General features: G+C 37.9%; 1 protein-coding gene across 1 annotated transcript in view; it reads left to right on the top strand.

Moving 5' to 3' along the window:
* NELL2 (neural EGFL like 2) overlaps positions 1–18300 on the top strand; it is a 146644-nt gene extending 128344 nt beyond the window's left edge. Inside the window, 5 exon segments of the mRNA XM_032687990.1 lie at positions 2349–2489; positions 11239–11432; positions 12430–12606; positions 14680–14904; positions 17493–18300. Of these exon segments, the coding sequence (XP_032543881.1) occupies positions 2349–2489; positions 11239–11432; positions 12430–12606; positions 14680–14904; positions 17493–17543 (788 nt within the window). The 3' untranslated portion in view covers positions 17544–18300.
* Positions 18301–22576: the final 4276 nt, after the last annotated feature.

Here is a 22576-nt window from a genome sequence, read left to right as displayed (position 1 = left end):
GTTCTGCCAGGCAAGCTGTCTGCCAGGTAGCATATTCCCAGTGGTAAGGGAACTTCTAGACAGCAGTCCTTTCTTCTTTTCCTTTCCTTTTTCTTAAGTACTCTGTGAGTTTGTGAGCGAATAGCAGTAGGTAAGACACAGACTGCAAGCCAACCTTTTCTCTCTACTGTAACATAATTTTCATTGATCTTCCTCTGATCTCTCAAACACCTCTGAGGTCCCACTGGCTCCTGGCTGCTCACAAGAAAAAGGCCAGAGTTTATACTGATTTAGAAAGAAACATGCTGAGCAGTGGAAGATTGTAAAGGTTTGGCATTTCTCAGTTCTGCAGCAGGACTACTTAGATGATTATCTTGGAATTCCTAGTGGAGTTGAAAATTCTATTTTAAACCAATAGAGACTTATGACTTAATTCGTGGTGCACAAAGCAAGCAAAATGTATTCTTGCTGCAATATTCCAGCAGGAGTACTGGTAATTTTCATAATCATAAATACTGATAATGTACATCAGGCATGCCTGGTTACAGAGAGACTGTTGATAGTAAATCAGACTGGGACACCATAGCAAAAATTTTTAATGAAATTTTGTCATGTTTCTGTGAAGCTTTTAAAAACCAATATGCTCATGATACAGTTGTACAATTATTCCAAAGAAATTCCAAAGAAATGTTATTTGGCTTGTAAATAAAATACCCAGAGCACATCCCACCTACACCCTGGCATGCATAAGAAAAACACAACTCAAAAGCAAATGTCGGTGACTGTGCTATACCTTGTAGTTTATGCAGGTGTCCCCCACACACGAATAATTTTATTTTCTTCAAATGTGGAACAAAATGTTTTAGATGAATGAGGAAGTCCTGGGTTTTTTTAAAGTTTGTGTTTGAATAGATTTCATAAAAGACTAGATAATGTCTTTATTTATGTGCACATTATTATCCACAGAAAAGAGATTTGTTACCTTATTGCAGCTCACGATTTATTTTCTTAGCCAGTTTACACTTTCTCCTATGAAAATAACAGATGACATAAATGGGAAGCAACAAAGGCTGTGGACAGAATTTTGACATATTTCACATATATCTCAGTGGTCATATCACACCTCTCCTTCATATGTGCATCCCAGAGGATATTAGATCAACTGCTGAGGTACTTTAGCAGTTTGAGTCTTAATTTGTTACTTTAGTTCTTAGTTTTAAAGATTCAACCTTTAAAGAAAGGTTGAATCCTTGCTTTGGCCAGAGTGGCCAGTACATTGAGGGTTTATTCATTGTTCAAACTCATGGTGGAGGGAGATTAAAGCTTTTTTGTTTCTGAAGGCAGTTTGCACATGGTATGTCTCTCTTTGTGCCAGTTCTATAGGCACGTCTCAGTCAGCTTAATGCTCTAGCTATGGTATAAAACACAATGATAAGGCAATGAATCTGATAGGGAACAACTCATTTTTATCCTCGTTAGACTCCATACTCCTGGTATTCCCTAGCTGTTAACAGCACTCATACTCTGGCACTTATTCTTTAGTACCTGTGTCCCTGAAAGCACTGGAAATGACTATGTCACAGAGTTCTCTACATCTTTGCTAAGTGCATGAGTTCAGGTGTCTTTAGGACATACTTTGATGGATTTTGGGTCTAGTGGGTGCATAAAAAATACATTCTATGCTAAATTTTTATTATAAAGTTTAGTCAGTGAAAGTTGATCTTTTAAGATACACACATCCCAAAGGAATTTTCAGGAGAGGGAGAATATATTGTGTTTCATCCTCATGGTTAAAGCATTTGTTTGGAAACCCAGCTGTTTTCTTTGATGGTGGAAGAGAAGTCTGCAGTCAGTTATACTGAGAGTCAGAGGTTTTGGTATAAGTTAACAGGAACTCCACAAGATAGGGAAACCCCAGTAACTAAAATTGGTGTCACCCAAGAGCATAAGCAAGGACCAGAGTGAGTATTTAATGTTTTGCTATGCCCTTAGTAAAAATCTTTATTTATCAGGCAGCCTGCACTACTCAAAGGGTTAACATCTTATTATCTGAACTGGGACCTAAGTCCTTTCTTCAAATTGTGGACAGTTTACACAGATGTCAAATTACCTGTCATGTGTTGTGACAACAAGAGTTGTTAATATGTCAACAGTAAATTGGGATTAGCAGAACTTCCACTGCTTTTAGGCCCAAAGCCATAAGCCAAGTCCTTTTATGGAAACGATTCAAAACTTCACTGCAAGTAATTCTGCAAATTCAAGTGTTACTAATGGAAATACTTCTGTGAAACCCAGAAATACCAGAGACATTGTTCTTTCATCAATGAATATTGCAATATGTGTGAATTTTCTTCTATTTTGTTGTTTAGATATTGATGAATGCTCAGATGGCTTTGTTCAGTGTGACAGTCGTGCTAACTGCATTAACCTGCCTGGTTGGTACCACTGTGAATGCAGAGATGGCTACCATGACAATGGGATGTTTTCGCCAAGTGGAGAATCCTGTGAAGGTTAGTGTCTAAAACACATGGGCTAGTGTTATGGCTCACATTACAGAAATGTCTAGTGTCTCAGATTGTACTGGTCAAGTATGGTCTTGCACACTGCATCAGTGAAAGTTAAACCTTGACCCAAAACAACTGTAGTCTAAATAAGCATCATCAACAAAGGCAAAAGAATATAAAGTATGAATATTCTTATGCAGTGAAACATTTAGTGGCCATTTCTGTGATCCATTAAAATAATATGTAAAGTCAGACACGGTGATTAAAATGCAGTTTCTCTGGCTCTACATCTGCTTCTGTGCATGTCCCTTGCATAAGTGATTTCCCGTGGGCTGATAGCATGCACTGTAATCTGTCACTCCACAGTAATCAGTTTATATGTCACATTCTTTGTATGTAAAAATAGGCCTCAATCCAGACCTCAGTTCCTCCTCTTTGTTCTTTGTACACTGAAATAGTCTGTGATAAAAACATTTCCCATTGCAAAAAATTATTATGCATCCCTGAGACCCTTGGTTACTACCGTAGTGCTTCTCCTGTGCAAAGGCTAACTGCTTGTAGAAAGCTGCAATTTGAAGAACCACATTACAAACTGGGAAGCTCACTGGACTTAAGGCTGGGGCGAGATATAGGGGACAAGAGAGTAACACGAGCACAAAGAGATGGGAGGGTTTTCTTGTTTATGAATGATGTTAGAGGGAACAGCAGGTTAATTAGAACACAGTTATTTTCAGATGCAAATATCTTGGTATGGAATGTTATTCAGCTCTTAAAATATTTCATGCTGCTGCTCTTAAATAACAGAATGAACCAGTCTGGTTATGCCATGGACTACTTAGGGCAAAATTATGACCCTTTCTCCTATCTGTCTTTGAGTGCTGAAATATTCAGTGCTCACAGTGTAATCTTTCTTATTGCTGTTTAAACTCACATTGGTGGGCTACCTCAGTCCCAAAGGGAAGCAATTGAATTAATTTCACTAAGGCAGACACACAGACCGTTCTCCAGGAGTGAGAATGACCTTTTCGGTATGCCCATCATCAATACTTTATTTCAACACATTTTCACCACAGCTTAAACCCTGTAATCCCAGGAGGAATCAGCAATTTGAGTCAACCACTGCTTTCATAAATCGAGCTTACTTTTTCAAGAACTAACTAAATGTCAGTGTTAGCTGTCCAGGTGTTAGGACAGGAAGGCGCAAAGAAGAAGTTGTGTTCCTTCTGATTATAACATTGCACTTCTGTCACTCCTGGCACAGGTAATAAATACTTCAGCCAGGCATTTATGGAAATATTGTCAATATCCCAAGTTTTATCTTCAGTGTCAACATAACACTTGTCTCATGGGTTGAAGATAGTGCCTTGGCACATGCTGTTTCAAGAGATATACCTAATACAAAATTACTGTTAAGATGTGAGCAAACAAGTAACAATTAAGCTGCAATTTCCAAGCAAATGAAAAGCCAAGGGAAAAGAAATATGGGGATCGCTACATGTATGCAGAAGTGGCAATTATTAGAATGCTTTGACCTTTTCTACAAAGCACCAGTAGCTCTTTGTTAAACATAACCAGAGGATAACAAGTAATTAGACATAAATCAGAGATGCCGGGAAACTATCTTCATTGCCGATAACCCTAGTCGCTAACAGTGGAACACTTTCAGTTTGATTGATTGTGGCTCCAAATATTGGAATGCTTAGCAACTTGAGATCATAGAATTATAGAATGGTTTCAGTTGGAAGGGACCTTAGAGATCATCTAGTTCCAACCCTCCTGCTGTGGGCAGGGACACCTTCCACTAGACCAGGTTGTTCAGGGCCCCATCCAGCCTGGCCTTTGTGCGAAGAAAGTTAGATATTTGATTAGTCTTATTACATCACTTGTTGTTGTATTGAAGCCTGTGATATGTTGTCTCAAATAAAAATAAAACCTAAAAGGTATGAAGAGGCAGCCTAAAATCCATTATGATATGGAAAGTTGAACTTGCAGTAGCGCAACACAGTAATGCAGAAGCATTTATCTTCTCTGCTGTCAGATCTTTCCACTGCAAGAAATTTACCTGCTGGGTTTAAAGACCAAAGAAAATGGTTTTCTTTTGTCACTTCTTCAGTAACCCCTAGTTAGATGTGATTAGATTGAGCTGTTGGTGGATAATCTTTTACATAGTCATTTTAATGGGGCAGCAGTTTCCAGGCCATACTAATCTCAAATTTCAAATCTCAGTCTTCTGATTCTTACCTTCAACTGTATCCAGGACCAGCATCGTCTGAAACTTTCTGGCTCGTGCAAGTGCTTCAGCTTGCAAGAGCTGTAGAAGGAACAGTGCAAACTACTTCAAAGTAGTGTTTTATATAAAGTGCATAATAGCCTTGATTTTGACTCATCTTTTATAAGTTTTAGTTGTGTTGAAGAAAGTTCTTTGTTTTAGTGCAGAAAACTTGTAAAAGCCAAGGAAGTGTGGATTTAAATATTTTCTTTCTTGATTGTTCTACATGGTATGCCTCAAATCTGGGTCTGTTTTTTATGTCTCCTGGACATGTGCCGATAGTACTACAGAGAGCATTTTGGTGGTCAGTGTAATCAGCTCCTTGTTTCCTTCAGCAAAGCCTCTGATTTTAAAAATTCGTGTGGAAACACTTCTATTAAAATCACACAGGTACATTTCCTTAAAAACTTTATTTTAACAGGATACCAAAACTGCACCTACCTGTTTTGCAGGAAATGTCCTTTTAGGACATCGTACTAAATATTCCTAGCTAGACTCTAATGCTCCTTGGTAGCATTAGACTTTTTCAGGGCTTGATAATGAAATAATAGTTGCTGAATTGCCTATATTACACATATATTGACCTTGGCTACTGCTGCTTCTTTGGCAAAACTCTGAATATTGAGTATTTTGACTAATGTACTTGGACGCAGAAATTCATAATCACATTTTATTGTATCTACAGGCAAAGGAAGACCTAGAGATTCCTTTGCTAATGGTTCTGATTCACATTATACTCCTGGGCAGACCTATGGTGTCTTTAACTATTACCAAGAGAAATTATGGGAAATGCAGCTGTAGGGCTTCAACCTCTTACCAGCACTTACTGTTTTTCCCTTGGAAATAAAATTATGTTATGCATCATTGTATTTCTAGAAAAATGAAATGTCAGCCATATAGATTTGAGAACTGTATGGCTTTGGGATGTTTTAAATTTTATATATATGTAAATATAGCATTCAGCATGGTATATTAACTGGTATCTTCCTCTTTGCCCCCTGACAGCTTTTCTTTATTGTTTCTTTAAATAGTCGTATTGGTGCTCTGAAGGTTGTCTCTCATGTACTATTTCTTAAAGAGAGCTGGGCTAAAAGAGTAGATATTGCATCCTCAGGCTTCATTGCAGTAAAAAAACTGGAACAATTGAGAGCAAAATCCTAAAATAAGAAAGTTTGGGCCCTGTTAATGTTTGCCCTGCAGTTCTGTGTAACACCCTGATTCCTCTGAATTTGTCCTCTGCAATGTCTAAAAGCTTCCAAAATCAGTTGAAGAGAGAAACTGTATTGGTTTGTACCAGAATAGTGCAGGTTATACCTCAGCAGTTGTTGGACATTTTGCATACATCCACATTCGAAGAATAGCTCAGCTAATTAAGGCAGCCCATTAGGACTAACCAAGAGTATCTGTCAGGTACCAGCTGTTGTTTATATAGAATATGAGGTCAACATATCTTCACTCTCAGCAGGTATCACATTCTTTAAATGAGACAGGTGCAAATGAAAGGATTGGAAAGCATCATTCCAGGATCTTTTTTGGTTGTAAGGGTTTATCTCTATGTGAACTCACAGTTTGGGTTTTCTGCTCTGAAATATCTTACGTTTTTCTTCTGCCATCCTGATTCCAGAATTAGAATGATTTCCTTCTCTGTGTGACAAAGCAGCCTGCCTGACAACACAGGGACTGGGTCTCTACTTGAACGCTATGTTCCACACTTGAGGATATTGAGGGATGGAGGCATATTGCAAGCCTCATATTACAAGCCCCAGCCTTAATGAATGGGCAAAGTCCAAAACAGTCACTCCAGCATCCATGTCTCTGGATCTGCATGGCAGAGGAATTCCTAGCTGTCAGGATGTCTCCGTTTATCTCACAGTACATCCAGTATTTTAATTAGTATATGAAATTTCTTGTAGCTGGAAAACCGCTGTCAGTTTGGAGTCCTACACTTAGGTTTAACAGAACCTTTCTTATTGATAGCACTTAAGGGAGACAGGAAATAAAGAATCACTACTCTTCAGCAGGAACTCATACTGGCATTCACAAAGCTCTATTAAAATCCTTTTGCTTTTATTCATGATCATAAAAGGTCAGTAAATAAAGTGACTTCTTTCTTTCCCATCCATCCCAAATAGAGCTGTAGGCATTAAGGCTTCATTACTAAATTTGGAAACCCAACTTAAGCATCACCAAACAGAAGGCAGATGACCTCTTTTATTTCATGGCACGTAGTTCCTTTAAGAGCATATGTTATGCAAGGGAGGTCATGAAGGTTTTGAATAAAAGTGTTACACTATATGAAATGTGTTCCCTCTTTAAAGTGTTTTTAATTAATATAGTATACATTTACTCTGAATCCATGATATGGTATCTTTAAACAATCTTCTTTCTATCTGAAAATGTTATCTTTTTAGTCACTAGTTTTAATTCATATTTAAAACTTCATTATTTTAACATAATACTGTCTTTGAATCTAACCACTACCACAGAGATATTTTTTTTATAGCCTTTTAAATTCCTTGAAGGGTATTGAACTTGCACACATTGGTCACTGTTTGTCACCAATTGAGCAAGTTTTGAGCTGGCTCCCTGCCAAAATCTCCAATGCTCAGCGAAAGCCTGCTTCCCAGAGAGGGAAGAAAAAAACCGAACAGCCGAATCTATAGCAAAAAATATATATTTTACATGTAAAACAGATATATACAGTGAGAATACTATATACATATAACCCCAGAAACCCCAAATAGCTTCCTAAAAGGGAAGAGGGGAAGGGAGAACGGAAAAAGGGTAAAAAAAGGATGCAAAGGGACAGAAACAAAACAGGTATGCACAATCTAAAAACCTGGTAACCAGCAAAATAAAGAACAGGCAAAATCTCACCACTTCCCTTGAGAGAAGCAGGATAACAGCAGTCATTGTAGGCCTCAGCTCCAGATAAGCAAGACTGAGACAGGGACCCACCATTCTCGAACCTCACCTGAAAGGAAGAGAGCGAGCTTTCTTATCTACGCCTTATTTATACCTCAGGTTACGCAAAGGAATAGCATGGAATAATTCCTTGGTCACTTTCCTAGTTCCTTTCTGGTTAAAAGCTGGTCTCCGGGAAGGCCTAGGGTGAAAACTATCACACCAGTGCAGAGTAGTTGCTCAGTAGAGACACTCCGAGTCTGAGCCTGCTCACTGCTCAGGGCCAAGTCAAACAGTGCTTTCTCTCTTTGGGATTCTTTGACTATCTGTTCCAAGAATCAGTCAGTAAATCTGTTAAATACCGCCTTGGGTCACAACCTGGTGGAACAATTAAAATGCCCATTTTTATGGAGATTTCTGCCTCTGCAGTCTCACAAATATTGCAAATGGAGTTTAGTAATTCCAAGTACTGTCACCATATTGTATGGCTTTAGGCCAGTATTTTTCCTGTGTGGACATGAAATTATTTGTAATACAATTAACTCCTAGCTTTCTGTAACACAGAATATATCACTACTTCTTCCCCCATGGTACTCCTTTGTTGTTGCAATGTTAAGTTGTCCCAAGAGATGATGGTAAGAAATGAAAAATCCTTCAAAATGCGCCAGATAAAAGCTACTGTAGTTTTTAGTGTAGGTTGCATAAAAAAGAACTTATCCTTATTTAGCATTAGATAACTACTAACATTTCATTTCTGGGGGTTTTTTTGAGGCAAACCTCCAAGTCCTTTGAGACCTAATGTTTTAATGTCATAACATTCAAGCTGCTTGGCTCCTAAGCAATGTGTTGTAAATTGCCTGAAATGAATTATTTGTTTGGGTTTTTTTTTTGTTTGGCTGGTTTGATTTTTGTTTGGGTTTTTTGTTGTAGTTTTTTGGTTTGGTTTTGGTTTTGTTTTGAAACAATATGGGAACAATAATAGTATGCCTCTGTGGCTAGATATACTGGAAATATGCAACCTGTAATCCTACGTCTTCCCTTTTCAGATACAAAAGATGGAGGGGCCGGTGTACCTTGTCCATAGCTGGTTATGATTGTAAACCAAACTGTCAGTAACATAATTCACCATCCATTAAAACTCCAAAGTAAAAAAACTGAACAAAGTTTTGCTTGGTGTGGATGATTTGTGTGCAAGTTCTTTGCTGATAATGCTTGAAGTTTGATGTGGATGAATTATGCAAATGAGAGTTTCATGCATGAAAAGTTGGTGTTTCTCTTGCTGCATCATAAACATACTGCTGTTTCTGATTAGGTTAGAATCAATATGTAAATAGCTCCTGCTGTGACTAGGGATATTTAAATTGCCCTACCCAGAACACTTATTTTCATGAATCGAACTACTGAAAAAAACAAAGTTGAGATTTTTCATAAGTTCTCAGTGCCAGATAATCTCAGCTTGATGCCAGAGTCAATGATAACCTCAATTATTTTCAGTTACTTTTACTGTGTTGAAAAACAAACCTCAGAAGTCTTTTTCTCATGGGAAAATTGTGAAATACACTTATACATAAGTGCCAAATGCAGACAATGTTTATAAGGTCAGCATTTTTTGTTTAAAGGAAACTCTTTTTATTTACATGGTATCTGAACTTTGTCCACTTATCTCATTAAATATGGCTGCTTTCTGTTAAGTGTCCAGTTTCTTGAGAAGTATCGTTATTCATTTATGACACTAGCTGTGTGAAAGCTTTGTACAAAACAGTATTCTAAAGAAATGAACACAAGTTTCAGAAAGTAATTTATTAAAAAATACTTTAATGATAAAGAGAATCTTGCTGTTAATCTGAATCATTATATTATATAGAATTCGTTTCTGTTCTCTTTCTTGCATAACCTAAAAACAGTTAGACTGAGTATACAGAGATCCTAATTTTAAATTGCAAGATTATATTACTTGCAGGATGAATTTGGCTATACAATTCTTTTTCACCTCTTAGTGTAGCAGTGAGTATCATATTTAGTATATGCATTGTATGAAAAGTTATTTCCTTTTATCAGACTTAAATTTGTTGTCTTCCAGTTCCATTCACTGTCCCTTGTCTTGCGTGTTAGGCAATATGGAGAAAAAAAAGCTGTCAACATATCTTCTCTGGAGTATTCTTTTTTTTTTTTTGTTATGTTCTTTTAGAGATGGGCAATTCATTTCTTTTCAGTTTTTCTCAAATGACATTTTCCTCATTCTTCCCATAAACCCCAGTCATTTTGCAATTTTTTAAAGATGGTGCCACTGTAATTGCACACAATATTTGAAAGAAACCCACAATGCTCCTTATTTGTACAATGGGATTCTAATAATTTCCCTGCTGTTTTTCATTCCAATTCATATTCATGTTAGCAACTTGTTTACTTTTTTTTTTTCTGCAGCCACAGTTGGAATTGAAATGATAATGGAGTTATTTTGCTTTAAACTGAATGTGCTTGAGGTGAATTGGAGGTTTCATTTCCATTGTTGAACCCAAAGCTGAATGTTTTATTAGGTTTTTATGCTGATGGTGAAAGATACATGCATGACCGTATTGCTTATTTTGTCTCATATTCCTCTGTTGAACATTTAATTATAGCAATACTTTTTAATAATTAAGAACTTGGGCCATACTGTTGTGAAATTGTATTAGAGTTGAACTCAGTGGATCGGTATTTACAGTCACCGTAGTTCTAATCCTTACTCTGTTTTCCACTTTCTACTGCATATATCTGTTTACTTCATGACCTTTTGAAACTTTTTTCCCAGATAATTTTTCTCCACTTGGACAGCTGGAAAAAGCTAAATAAAGACTACTTGAGTAGAAGGTAGTTTGTGCTGCTAGTTGGCTCTTGCAAAATAATTGTGTGTACCTTGATGAAATAGATCTTTAAAGGTACTCTTGAATTCTTTGAGATATGATTGTTTTGAAGCAATTTATTTTTATTCACTGGAGACACGATTTTTTTTCTTTATTTTCTATTCTAGACACAAGAGCTATAGGTATCACTGCAACTTGAATAATTAAAGTATTCTAGTTTTTGCACTGATAAATTATGCAACTTTAAGTATGGTCTCTAATAAATGATGCAACTTAAAACGTGGTGTACTTGCTTAAATGAGCTTACAGGTCAGATGTCACCTTTCACATTAACTTCTCAGCAAGTGAACTCAAATGTGCTAGACAGAACACAGAACTACCAAAAGGTTTTGAAAACAGGTTTCTGAAGCTGTCCTTGTTTCACTGAACATGTCTTATGAATGGTTGCCACAAACTAAAGCTCTCAGCTCTTGTGATTTCTTCATTCTATTTACCTTACTCAGTAGCATTCACTTAGAAAGATGTGTAGGAAAACTCACAATATCACGTTTTAAAAGCTGATGTGACTTGTAAAATATTTTTTTGTGGACTTGTAAGTTATTTCTCCCCATTCTGATGAAGTACAAATTAATTTTCAGCTGAAGGCTTTAATGGCTAAGAATCATTTATATTGACTGCCACGAGAACATTTTTGTTAATTGAATGTGGTCTAAGAGCACTGCATGGCATGTTTTTGCAGATATTGATGAATGTGGAACTGGACGGCATAGCTGTGCCAATGACACTGTTTGCTTTAACTTGGATGGTGGTTATGACTGTCGATGTCCCCATGGCAAGAACTGCACAGGAGACTGTATCCATGAAGAAAAAATCAAGCACAATGGTCAGATTTGGGTGCTGGAGAATGACAGATGCTCTGTCTGCTCATGCCAGGTCAGTACAAATGGAGTTAGCTGCTTCTGTGAGGTGATGATAGGGATGAAGAAAAGAGCATCATGATTCAAGTGAAATTCCTGGTATAGCTGCCTTCTCGGGTGTATGTGTGGTGCTACAGAAAAATAAAATTGTATCTTACATAGGGTCTTGAGGAGAGCTTCTCTCTCTAACCTGCACAAGCAGAACATCCACGGGAAGTTTATTATATGATGCTGGGAGAAGGACAATAGTACTGGGTTTTTGTTAGCAGAGATGCCACCTGTGTTTTCTTGGTGGGAGTAACAGCATTTTCTTGCAAAGAAACTGTCTAGATACATATTGGGGTTGGAGGCTGACACCAGTATCTCTAGCAGATGGCTATAAATAGAAGTAAGTTCTGTATCTGCAGAGTAATTCACCTTAACTTTTCAGCTGTTTGCTGTGGGAACTTTGGTCCCAAGCTAAATGCTGATGGAGAATGAAGGCCCAATACACTGGTAGCTGTGTCCTGAGCATTTCAGCAGCTGAACTTCCATTGATATGGGTTGAATTTCAGATCACCTATCATTTCCCTTACGTGAATAATTACAGAAGAGAGGGATTGATCTTCCTTGGTACCCTCTTTTAATCTGGTATTCTATGATACTATGATACTCTATAGTCTGAAGTTTAAACAAGATTCATCCAGCCTTCATATGAGAATGACAAACTTAGTGCAGTCTCTTAAAATTTGACCCTTGGGAAAGACACCCTTGGGTTTCACCACCTTAGAGGAGAGCTGCCTAAAGATTGATTGTATGAAGGATGTATATAAGGCAACAGGGAAACTTTATGGTAGTTGATGAGTGTGTATTTGGGTTTCTAACTTGTTTTGAATTGTATTTTGACAAAGATACTGTGAAAAAACTTTTGAGCTACTGTCTTAGAATCATGGCAAAAAATCAAGTTTTGGCCCAAGTATGGCTGGAGTTGTGCAAATTTCCACCATCACTGTATGTCTGTCTTCTAAAAACAGAATGGATATGTGATGTGCCGGCGAATGGTCTGTGACTGCCAAAATCCCACCGTTGACCTCTTTTGCTGTCCTGAATGTGACCCGAGGCTCAGCAGTCAGTGTTTACATCAGAGTGGGGAGCTTTCCTATAACAGTGGTGACTCCTGGATACAGAATTGTCAGCAGTGCCGCTGTTTGGTAAGGCTTCTGATTACAGCAGCAGAAACAGGAGAGAAAAAGTATATGAGATATTTTGATCTGTGAATAGTTTAATTTTCATGCATTAGCATCCACTTAATTTCCCCTGGAGTACGTATATAATCAAAATGTGGGTTTTGTGGATTTTTGTCAGTATTGTCAAGTTCCTGTCAAAAATGCATTTTGACACAATACACATAATATAAATTATTTAATCATAAAGATTGTTTTAGCAAAGAGTGAAGGTCATTTGGATATGGCACCTGCACAGCAACATTAATGTGTTCACATTCAGAGACTGATAAAGCAGTTTAAGGAAATTCTAAATATGTATTTATTATCCCAATTGATAATTTCAAGGATGCTGATAGACTAAAACTTGTTTTTTCATTCAGACATTTGGAGTAACAGAAAAATAATAAGACACTATATATTTTTCAAAACAGTGGAATGAGTTTTGAAAAAAAACATCTATTAAAGCTTGTCATCCTTTTTCTGGGCATATATTCCATACAAACTGTTCTGCATAACGTTGCTCGGGAAGTTTCTATGACAGAAAAAATCCCAAGAAAAAAACAACTAGCTTTTGTCACAGGTTATCTGCAAATGTAAAGTCCATGTAGCAGCTTTGTCTTGTATCTTGTCTCATGAATAACAGCCAGAAACCAATTCTGTAGACTGTGCTTTCAGTGCTACCACTGCTAAAATCCAATTAAATAGATTCCCATGTGCTTCATTAAGTGTCTTAAAAATGAAACAAAACAACCTACAGTTTAGAATTTCAATAGATGTTTCTTTTTTTTTCAAGATGCTACTTCTGTAGCTAAAACCTGCTTTCTTTCAGTAGTCATGGATTTTTTGGGGTGACAGTGTATTGTCTAGTCCTTGTACTGTTCATCACTGCAAAAAACCAGATTGAAGTGTCAAGAGAAGTGGCTGGTTTCAAAGGTTTCTTTCATTCTTACCACCATGTAGTTAAAGAAGAAGAAAATTGATCCAGATGAGAAGTTTGTAAAAGACTAACTTCACAATACTTTCTGCAACAAGAGGGGTAGATTTGGAGCCATGATGAGTATCTGAATTTTTTTTCAGCCTCTGCTCTGGAGATAGTGAACTCCTCATGCTCAAAGTCTTAGATACAGTTTTTGTGAATATCCTGATTTCCTAGGGCCATATGCTGTTCTCTTTGCCCCCCTTAAATGCAGACTACTCAATCTGTGCTCAAATTACCTGAATAACTTTGAGGTCAGAGATGGACCTGCTACCTCAAAAAAATGTGCATTAATGACTTCTGTGAAATCTTTTCTTTGCAGCTTTGGCCTTTGTCCAGAGTGAAGGGAAGTTGATTCCAGCTTCTAGTAACTGATGTGAATAATTAAACATCTTTAGATTTGTGATCAGGCATACAGTAATTTCACCTAAGGATATTCTGGCTCAACACAAATCTCTGCTTTGAGCTTTTCTTACCCTGGCTGTACTAAACCCACCATGCAGAAAGTGTGATTACACTTGGAAGTTCAATTATTCTGATCACAATATTCTGAATGGATGGTAGGTGGGTAGAGGTCCTCTCACTGAAAACACACTGGTGTTCCCCATTACATGGGGCTGCTGGTAGCTTAACACCCTTAATCTAGCCAGTGCGCTTGTAACCATGGCAAAAATAAATTTGAGGGCTTTCTATGGCAAACCAACAGTCTGAATAGAAGTGGAACTAGGTGAAACTGGAGATTTCAGAGCACTTTTGCAGTGGAGTCATTTTACAGCTTCCGTCACTTGCACGAGAGTCTCACAAGGACAGACCTATATCCTGTATTGCATAACTTGTATGGAGAATTTTCAGCTGCAGTTAGATGCAGAGTGTTTGGAAGTAAGTTAATATACTTCCTGAATAGCATGCAGAAAAATGCACCTGACCTGCCGTGTCTCCCACAGTCAGTGTTCTCTGTGCTGAATTCAGAACAGGACCAGATGGGAAAAATCAGCCAGCTAGAAATATAGTGCTGATCCGGAGGAATGGGTCATGAAACAAAATAAGAGCTAATAATCATATTTTGTTCTCTCTGAAAACAGCAAGGAGAAGTTGACTGCTGGCCTCTGCCATGCCCAGAGGTGGACTGTGAATTCAGTGTCCTCCCTGAGAATGAGTGCTGCCCACGCTGTGTCACTGACCCCTGCCAAGCAGACACCATTCGCAATGACATTACTAAAACATGTCTGGATGAAACCAATGTCATTCGCTTCACTGGATCTTCTTGGATTAAGCATGGCACAGAGTGCACCCTCTGCCAGTGCAAGGTAAAGTGTATAAAGATAAAGCTGAGATACTTCTTTCCTGTCTTGTTCTGTGGCACATCAATATTAATGCGCTGAGTCCGGTCAGTGAACAGTTGGTGTCTACACTTGTTTTAAAGCAGCAGAGATGACAGTAAAAGTGTTCAGCTTAGTTAATTGTGCTTTTGCATGTGCTAGAAGGATGATTTAATTGCTAGGAGGTCAGAAGCAGGACAACAGCCCATGCTGCAGAGTGCTATGGACACAGTAGTGGTCTTTGCTTTTCCACAAGTTTGATCATAGAGCTCCAAGCTCCATGCTATCTTGGAAACATGCAAGTATAGGTATGTAAGCCTAGGCTTTGCACAAGAAACTTGTTCAGTGTGATACTGTAGTGTTATTGGAACTGATTGAATTGCTTTGGAGAATAAAAAGACTAGTTATATGGTTTCATAGCTTTCATGCTATAAAACTAATAGCATAATCAGCATGTTTAGAACATTTACCATTTTTATAGTCAAAGGACTTCATTGTCCAAGGAGAAAAATTAATGACTATGGGCATATGGGACTTCTGGCATCTCTTTTTAAGGATACAAAAGAAAAGGAGCTTAAAATAAACGTTTCCATTCAGAGCAAGCCTATAAGGTAAATTTTGTTTTCTGCCATCCAACTGAAGAATAACAATAGGTGTTTCCACGGTAGCCAAGGAGAGAGAGACAGCAGGATTCATCTATAGTTATTTAATTATTACTGAAATTCACAGTTTATTTTGGGTTTTATTCTATGTCCTTCCCAAGCAAGATGCCTCCCAAACTCTAATACATGGTACAATTAACTCCTCTGAAAAGGTGCTCGTAAAACAATCTAACTTCAGCACCTCCTTCTGTGAGAATTCTGTGTGATCAGGGAGCAGAAGCAGTCAAGTATCACCTTCGTCCTCCATTTAGCCTGATTCATACTATGTGCAATAGCAGCTGCTGCCATCAAGGCGTAGTCCTTTCTCAAGGGCAGTGGTATGCACCAGGTAGGTGTCAGCATTTGTCTTGGTGGCAGAACGGGTCAGTGGTGAGAAGAAAATGCTGTAATCTAACAGAATGGCTAATGGTTAGAAAGCCAGCTGCTGCCTGAAGGATGTTGAAACAGGCTTACACACAGAAACCTGTGCTTTTGGAGTCTGTAGCTGGTGATATACTCCAGCTCCAATGCTAGAATTTACTTTTTGCTTGGGCAAGTTGCTGAGGTTCTTTTGCATCTGTTTCCCCATCTGTAGAACAAATAATGGTGTGTGATTCTTTCCTAAATCACTTTTTAGATTCAGTGATGGGAAATGTGTTCTCATTGTACTGCTAATCAATGGTAATGCAGAAGGCATGTATCAGTTCTGATGATGGCGACCTCTGTGCTGCTGCCATCTGCCCTTTTGTGTTAAGCAAAGACTGAACCCTAAGCATTGACTAATTGGTATTCAGTGTAAACACATAAACAGACTAATAAAATACAGTGCTACATTGTGAACACAGTTAAGATTAAAACAGATACTCTGCCAGACTCCATAGTTTTAATGACTCAGATGTGAATCTATGTAACAGTGAAGGTATACTACTTTGTCCCTAAGCAAACCAAATCTCAATCAATTCTCTTTACAGAACAGTTTTGAAATACACTATCTGCTCATATTGCTGGCATTTTAATATTGCAGTTCTGCATGCAAGCAGCCTGCTCCCTCCAGATCAGGTTAATGGTGTGTCCAGTTTGTATAGTGCTCCTTCTCATTCATATTGTGTCACCCTACTCTTTTCTTGCAGAGCACCACATGGAAGGTCAAAGCTCCAGTCTAAGCCTCTCTAAGCAAGCTATAGCAAAATAGGTTTACACAAATCCTTTAAGAATTCAGAAAACTGGGTATCAGCTAAAGTAGACTTAGCTACAAAAACATTTCTAATCACAAGTAAAGAAGGTGGAGAGTAGGACTGTAACCTCCAAAGTTTAGTCAATTAAATGTACTTGGAGTAATTTATAAATAATACTCCGTTTTTATTTGTATTGTAAGAATCAGACTTAAGAAAAGAAGTATTGGAGGTGCAGAAAATTATTTCTCCGGTACTTTAATGATGTCCATGGGCAATCTGTTCCCTTAATTGCTAATATTCTCAGAAGAATGTCTGGACTATCAGGAAAAAGTTTATGGATTAATGTTTGCTGGTGTTACAGCCAGGATGTATTGACTTGAAGCATTCAGGGCTAAATAAAGCTCAGAGTCACTTCTGCCTGATCTGAATAAAACTCCCAAGTGCCCTATCTTGTTCAAAAGCTTTATGTACTTGAGCAGATGCCTGATACCTTTATGCTGGGAGCATTTCTTCCACTGATCCCAGATTCTTTCAGTTTGACTGTTGTAGCTCTGGGACACAGACCATGGCAAACCAAGTAATTAGAGGAATCATAATAGCCTGTTCCCCTGGGCAACATGATGACAATGTCATGGATCTGGTCCAAGTCTGTATATTCAAATCTGATGAGTGTTTGCAAACAGCTGAGATTGTTAAATTTACTTGTTTTGTACAAAATGCAAATTGTTTCAATTCTTCTTTCTGTTTTTCTGTTCTTTAGAATGGCCACGTCTGTTGCTCAGTGGATCCACAGTGCCTTCAGGAACTGTGACACCAACAACCATCTCTCACAAGCAGTTTCTGGTTAAAGAATTTTCCTTCACAGAAATAGACCTTTAGACCAAAAATTGTTCAAAATTAAAACTAAAACTAGGTTGGTTTTGTCTATCTGAAGTGCAGATATGTGATGAACTCAGTTACCTGAATCAGAGTGAAATCTTTGGGACTCAAGACAAGCTCAGATGTGTAAACCCTTGTTTGAGGTTAGGCCCAAATCTTCTGGCTATTTGTCTGTCTGGCATCCTTGTGCAGAATGTTTAGGTTAGTGTAAAGTGACACATTGTAATGCTGTACATAATGATGTCAAGATCCAAAATCAACTAGGAGCTCTTACAGGGTCTTCTGAAGCTTTGAGAGTCCAACACTTGACCAGAATGCAGCAGTTTTACCTAATCATATTTGGAACTGCACAAATGTGTTTGATTGCTTACTGCAGAACTTAGCAGATGTTTGACTAAAAGGATGAAGCCTTCAGGAATAAAGAACCTAGCAGCTAAGATGTGATATGTACAGTATGTGCGCTGGAAAAAAAAAAAAAGATAGAAGTTATTGTTAAAAAAAAAAGAACAAAAAAAAAACCAACAAAAAAGAAAACCCGTGATGCACAGGCATGGCTTCTTAATGTTTTCTGATGGGAAAAGTCATCAATATTTCCTTGTTTTACTGCACTTACTATTATTTCTTGATTGACTTTGTTCAGTATAAGCTCGTTATTGTGCAAATTTAAATAAATATTTCTCTTACCTTAAGTTTCTGTTTGTTCCATCTTACCTTTTCAAGGATACAATTTTCATGTGTGGTGCTAATTCGTCTCCTTTGCAAGCGTTCCTGGGCATCTGGACAATACAGGTGACATATTGCCTGTCTAGCTCCTCTACATATGGGAGCTTATGCCCAGCACAGGCTTATACCTGTTATGTCTTATCTTTGTTAAGACATACATAAGCAAGTTCATGCATCTGAGTCATTACAGTGGATTGAACAGCAAATTCACGTACTTAAAGATCAGACCCTGTGTGCCAGCAGGATGTTGTCACCCACAGTCGGTACAGACCATTCACATGTGACTTACATCTGTTCAGATTTACAGGGGATCTTCTCCAAATTCCTCCTCTCTCCAGCTGCCATGGGTTGGTTTGTTTTCTGTAAGCTCTGCAGCTGTTTTTATTGTTTGTGTGAAGTACCTTAATGCATGGGGATTACTTCAATATGCAAACTTGATTTTCACTAGTGTTCTGTTGGGGCAATAAATAAAAGAGGTTATGTGACCAAAGCTATGTTATTCTGAAAGAGAAATAAAAATAAAGCAATGCTTACAAATTGCCTGAAAAGGCGGAATTTGTAAGGAATGCATCATAAACAGTGGAGGCAAAGAGGAGAGAAGAAAACTGCCCAAGATAACAGCACTGTTTAAAAACTGCTTTAGTAGTCATGTTCTTTTCAAAGTGCCTTGCTGCTCTTCAGCATCTCCCTGACCAGTTCAGTAGGCTGCTATGCAACCTGGACAGGCAAAACTTCCATTAATATTACCCCTGTGTATTATTAAGTTACAAGGCAAGTCCATGTATGTGGTTTTACAAAACAGAATAATTTCCTGCGAACAGATGCTACTTCACAGTGTTTTACATACAGCAAGAGATGAAAGGAATCCCGTGAAACCTCATGTATCTGGTAGATATTCCTTTGAACCCTAGTGTCTACTGAGTACTGGATGTTTTTGTTTGAATTAGGGAATGCAAGAGATGCTAGGCCACTGAATGCAAATAATACAAACAAACCCAACAAACTAAAAATCTAAAAAAAATAAAAATGCAAAAAGAGCCAAATGGATAGTTTACATTTAACCATTAAAGTTACAAAGATTCTTAGACCAAGTAAACTCTTTTCTTCACCTATTCCATAAATAACAGGTATTCAAGGGTTTTTAGTGTTTTGTCACATTCCTGGCAAGCTGCAATCACAGTTTTTAAAGAAGAGAGTTAGCTCCCTGAAAAATAAGCTGCTTTCTCTACCATGTTTTCTTACCCGCTAGTAATTGTCAGGAGGTCATGTTTTCCCCTCAGATGCTGAGACACATCTCCAGTGGATTTCAGCAGCAGCTAGATACCTGTTTCTGAGAGAAAGTTTAGCAGAAGTTGTTACCATTTAAGAACTGCACTGCAATTTCATTTGAGAATGATAGACATAGAAAATGAATGAAGACCGGAGTTCTTTTTTTGAAAAGAGAAACAGAATCCTTGGGCTCTGGCAAAGGCTGCAGAAAGCTCTGAAGAAAAGCAGTGGAGCTGGTAGAGGCAGATATCTACAGAAGAGTTGTAAGCATTCCTATTTTGGGTCAGTGGATAGAAAAGTTATGGGTGAGACAAGTGTCTCTGCCCTGATCTGGTTCAGTGCATCCTCCGACATTGTTTTTAGAACTGTAACAAATGTGAGAACTGGAAGGAAAATTATGTCCAAATTTATTTTCTCAATCCTTTTTCAAAGGCAGAATAATACTGGTGTTTAATACCAGCTTTTAATCAAAACTAAAATGGTGTGTAGATGGAAAACAAACACCACTTTTCTATTGTTGCCTAGCCTGACCTGAGTGTTGGAGGATCTTTCTCCTATTGTAGGTTTGTAAAGCACAGTACACTAAAAGGCTAAAAAGCAAAAACTTGAGACATAAGGTAATAACCAAAACTTGAATCAAATCCTTGGAGAGACACTCAGCGTTACATGTACGTAAAGAGCAGAAGTCATACTTCTGAACAAAGCTGGAAGTCTCTGCTAAATAAAAAATGAGAATGGGTTCAGTGAATATTATCTAATTTATCAGTGTTCAAGGTTACTAATCAGTTGGGAGACACGTCGGTTACCCTCATTTTCATTCCCTTTCACCCCTTCTTCCCCATCTGCCTCCTGTTCAGCCAAGCCAGTAATTAGTAGCTCATGTTTTTAATTTTCCTTGAAAAGTAAATTTAAATATTATTAAAAATTGATGTCTAATTTACAGGCCTAAATTATCTGTCAGACAATATAGTGCATAAAAAAAATACGTTTCTGAATGATGCAGGTACATTGTGCTCTCTTACTGGCCTTTCATTATTGATGCACTGTTTGCAGTACCAGAATTCAATAACTTCCATAAAGGAATTGTCACCTCTTTGCAGAGTAATTGCCCTAAGTTAATAGACCTACAGATAAAACAGCAGAGATATCTTCAGTTACAATTCTGAATTCAATGCTATGATGAAACAGGTTGACAAAATGCAGCAGCCATTGAAAAGGGACCTAAACGGGCACCTGCAAATTTCTGGTACTCACAAATTTACCAGATCAATAGTAGCCATTGCATTTTTATAGGATGCCTAAAAGTGTGTGTTTATGCAGGGCTGTGTGTGTTTATGGAGGGCTGTAAAAGTGCCCTCCTTAATTTCCAACATAGGATCTTACCATTAACTCCATTGGCCTATAGCAGGTTCACCCTCGGTCACCTCAGAGAGGAGCAATCTCATGAGCACAGAGCCCGGATTCTGCTGACTTCAACTGCAGGATGTGTATGGGGTAGGATCTCCTCCTCCACAGATTCTCCAAAGTGAAGGAGAATGCCACTGCAGCAAATGGCAGTGCTCAACTCACATGGCCTCTCAACAGTAGGGGAGTCCCTTGATTTCTCAGATAAAAATAGCAGTAGCTTTAAAGTAGGGCTCTGCTAGTTATTTTTTAATAGTGCAACTTACTTACAGGCAAATGCAGTTTAACTTGTCCCCAAACCCATTAATAATTTAAGCTAAAACTCACTAGCTAGCTTTTGCCAACTCTATGAAGAAAATGTTTCAGAGTAATACGAGTAAGAAGACTAGAACAGCTCCGGCATCTCCTGAGTGGGTAGCCTGTGTCTCTTTTTCAGTGTACTGGTAAAAAGCCCACTGCAGTCATGTTTTCTACCCAAGTCACCATTGTATTCACTAAGTCACAATCCTGGCTGTCTCTCCTGTTGCTATTTGTAATTAAAAATTAAAAACATCTTGTTGCTTTAGCATAGTCGTCAAATCTCTGTCCTGGGAGAAAAGACAAAGTGTACCACTGGATTTTTGATTAAGGAGAAGCATTTTAGAGAGGGCCTGAAAAGAAAAAGACAGTGTTAAAAACTGTTTCTCAGATCTCTGTGGCTGTTTAACAGCCATGTGAAGGGCCACTAGCATGTTACTGTATTTCACTTTTTTCCTTCTGTCAGTAAGATGCTAATGCAAAATGATAAAAACAAAAAGTCAATTGTTGAAATCAGTTATTCACCTAGGTCTGCACTAATCAGTATTTTCTTATTGCCAGAGTTTACATAGCCTGGAAAATACCAAACAGGCATTGTTTACAATAGCAGGAGATTTGCAACCCTATATTGTACTAACCTGTTCACAGATTATTTATGTAACTTGAAACTTTAACTACTACAAACCATAACAATCTGTTGATCTCATATATTTCAGCTATAAGAGAGCCAAACTCAATAACTATGCTTCATCCTAAAATTTGTTTTTTCAGTAATCTCATTTTAGGCTTCAAATGTAACTCCCAGTATGTCATTTATGTATCAGCAGTATTGCTTGGAACCATAAAATAAAACTCTTAAAGGGCTTATTTTATGACTGAGTCATACGTGAAAACCAGAATAACTAGAACTGCATCACCACAGGTAGAGCATCTGTCTAAATGGAACAACAGAAAAAAAGTAAAGACTTGAGTACAGTTTTGTGCTGGGGAGGGAAGGCAATTTCATGGAGAGGAGAGGGGACAAAATAGAAAAACAACCCAGCAAACCCACTCATGCTAACTCGGTCCTGCCCCTCTTTTAATGCCTGCTGATCTGAACAAGAAGAGGGATGCATCCTTTGCATGGTTACCTTAGTTTTTACAAGAAGCTCCTCATCTGTTGCTGCTTTTGGATATTTCATCTGAGTGAACCACAGCTGTTTTCTGTTTAGTTTCTTAGTGCCTTTGGTGAAAATGTAAAAAATGCCTAGGACCATCACAAAGCGGGTTGGG

The sequence above is a fragment of the Chiroxiphia lanceolata genome, chromosome 5, assembly GCF_009829145.1.
Source record: "Chiroxiphia lanceolata isolate bChiLan1 chromosome 5, bChiLan1.pri, whole genome shotgun sequence".
In the NCBI taxonomy this organism is placed as follows: domain Eukaryota; kingdom Metazoa; phylum Chordata; class Aves; order Passeriformes; family Pipridae; genus Chiroxiphia; species Chiroxiphia lanceolata.
Note: the sequence above shows the minus strand (reverse complement) of the source record. Positions and strands in the feature narration are given on the sequence as shown.